The 1,697-nt window shown below is 32.6% G+C and overlaps 1 protein-coding gene across 1 annotated transcript in view; it reads right to left on the bottom strand.

Moving 5' to 3' along the window:
* Window positions 1–11: 11 nt before the first annotated feature.
* The window catches only part of LOC109862788 (chymotrypsin-2-like), a gene marked incomplete at its 5' end in the record, with an annotated part of 1,905 nt that continues 219 nt past the window's right edge, over window positions 12–1,697 (bottom strand). The window contains 4 exons of the mRNA XM_020442927.1: window positions 12–308; window positions 417–548; window positions 650–914; window positions 1,492–1,657. Of these exons, the coding sequence (XP_020298516.1) occupies window positions 150–308; window positions 417–548; window positions 650–914; window positions 1,492–1,657 (722 nt within the window). The remainder of the gene's footprint in view (window positions 309–416; window positions 549–649; window positions 915–1,491; window positions 1,658–1,697) is intronic.

Here is a 1,697-nt window from a genome sequence, read left to right on the forward strand (position 1 = left end):
TAATGTTCATCGGTGATTACTTCTTGAAAGTCTTTTACTTATAATAGTTGTTTAGAAGTTGTTTATTTTTAGATTTGGATGTGTAAACATAAATATAATTATCACATATAATATATATATTTTTCATTTGTCAACTACTTCAAATGCATCTAGATAGATCCTACGTGAAATTCAATCCACGATTTGTAATAAAATACTTTCGAACTCGAAGTATACAACGAACTCTTCATAGACACGCAATTCAAAAAACTCTCAGCTACGACGCCAATCAGAACGCCATCAGTAACAACCGGATTTCCATTATCAAACTGTCGGGAATTACAGTTCATATTACTATCAATATCTGTTCTCATAATTGTTTCATATTACATTTTCAACTTTTATAGCAATTTATTCTGTGATTTTTATATACTTACATGACACATTCCTTCGTTCACTTCTGAATCAAGCAACAGTAAATACTTTTTATACCACTCCGGATATATAAAAGCGTATCCCTTTACTACAAGCTCTTGCAAAGTGTTAGAATGCGGTACTAATAAACTCGCCTAAAAATAAATCATTGGCTTTGTATACAAGTTTTTTATCTCGAATTACATTTTATGAGACAGTTACTTCTGAAATTCAAATGATATGACGGATGTTGTACCTCCTTTTTTCCCCAGCCAGTTACAATGAAAGGATAATTATCATAATTTCTGTCACTATCTGGTAATTTAATTGGCTGGACGTTCTCGTTAAACACGATGTCTCTTAATACACGAACTAATGCAATGTCATTAATGCCATAGTAATTTCCTTCAGCATCATAACCAGCGTGTGGTATAAGAGCGTCCACTCGATACTTGGTAGTTTCGTTGAGAAGAACGCTTCCAACGCCGACATGTATAGACTGATACTGCCAACTGTCGAGTCTGAAAATTAAATGGATAAGTACTTGCGTGTGTTTAATAAAAAAGTCAGTAGATTTATAAATCGAAGGCGGGATTGGACTTATTTCTTCCCTTATGAGTTTCATCATTCACATTGAATAAAAAAATCTATCAGTATTGCAAAATAAAGCAGTAACAATAATTATTATTACCGCAACAGTAAAATACACGAAGATTTTGTGCGGATTGGCGAAATACTTATCAGTTTGATAAAACGACGTTGTTAACCGCCATTGCAGACGCACACTCGAGATAACCGTTGAGATAATAAGTAAAAATAAAAAGCACAACGACGAGTGATAGATTCAATCATTTTGTCAAAAGCACATAAATGTCGATGTCTTGTAAATAGTGGATCGTCGATTTGTCATATTTATGAAACAATTCTGTCGTTCTGTGTAATTTTAATACTTATATAAACAGAAAACAAAACGTGAATTTATTTATTAGTTTATATTATTTATTTACAAAACTTCGGATGNTTTCTCTTGTAACAATTGTACCTATAATATTACCTGTACATCAGAAACTTGTAAGTATAATAATAAAATATACGTACAAAGCAANACAGTTCGCGGCTGTTATAACGTAACGTTTAGTGATGATGGCTCCGCCACAAAAATAGTCAAGAAGAATCGTTCCACTTTTTTGAACAAAAAGTGCCGCCTGATAAGGATGCGGATACAATGCATCGTCACCGCCGAGAATTTGCAAGCTTGGAGAAACTATGTTAATAAAAACACAGTTAATAAAANAAANTNNNAA

Source organism: Pseudomyrmex gracilis, unplaced genomic scaffold (genome assembly GCF_002006095.1).
Source record: "Pseudomyrmex gracilis isolate BER0280 unplaced genomic scaffold, ASM200609v1 scaffold_2380, whole genome shotgun sequence".
NCBI lineage: Eukaryota > Metazoa > Arthropoda > Insecta > Hymenoptera > Formicidae > Pseudomyrmex > Pseudomyrmex gracilis.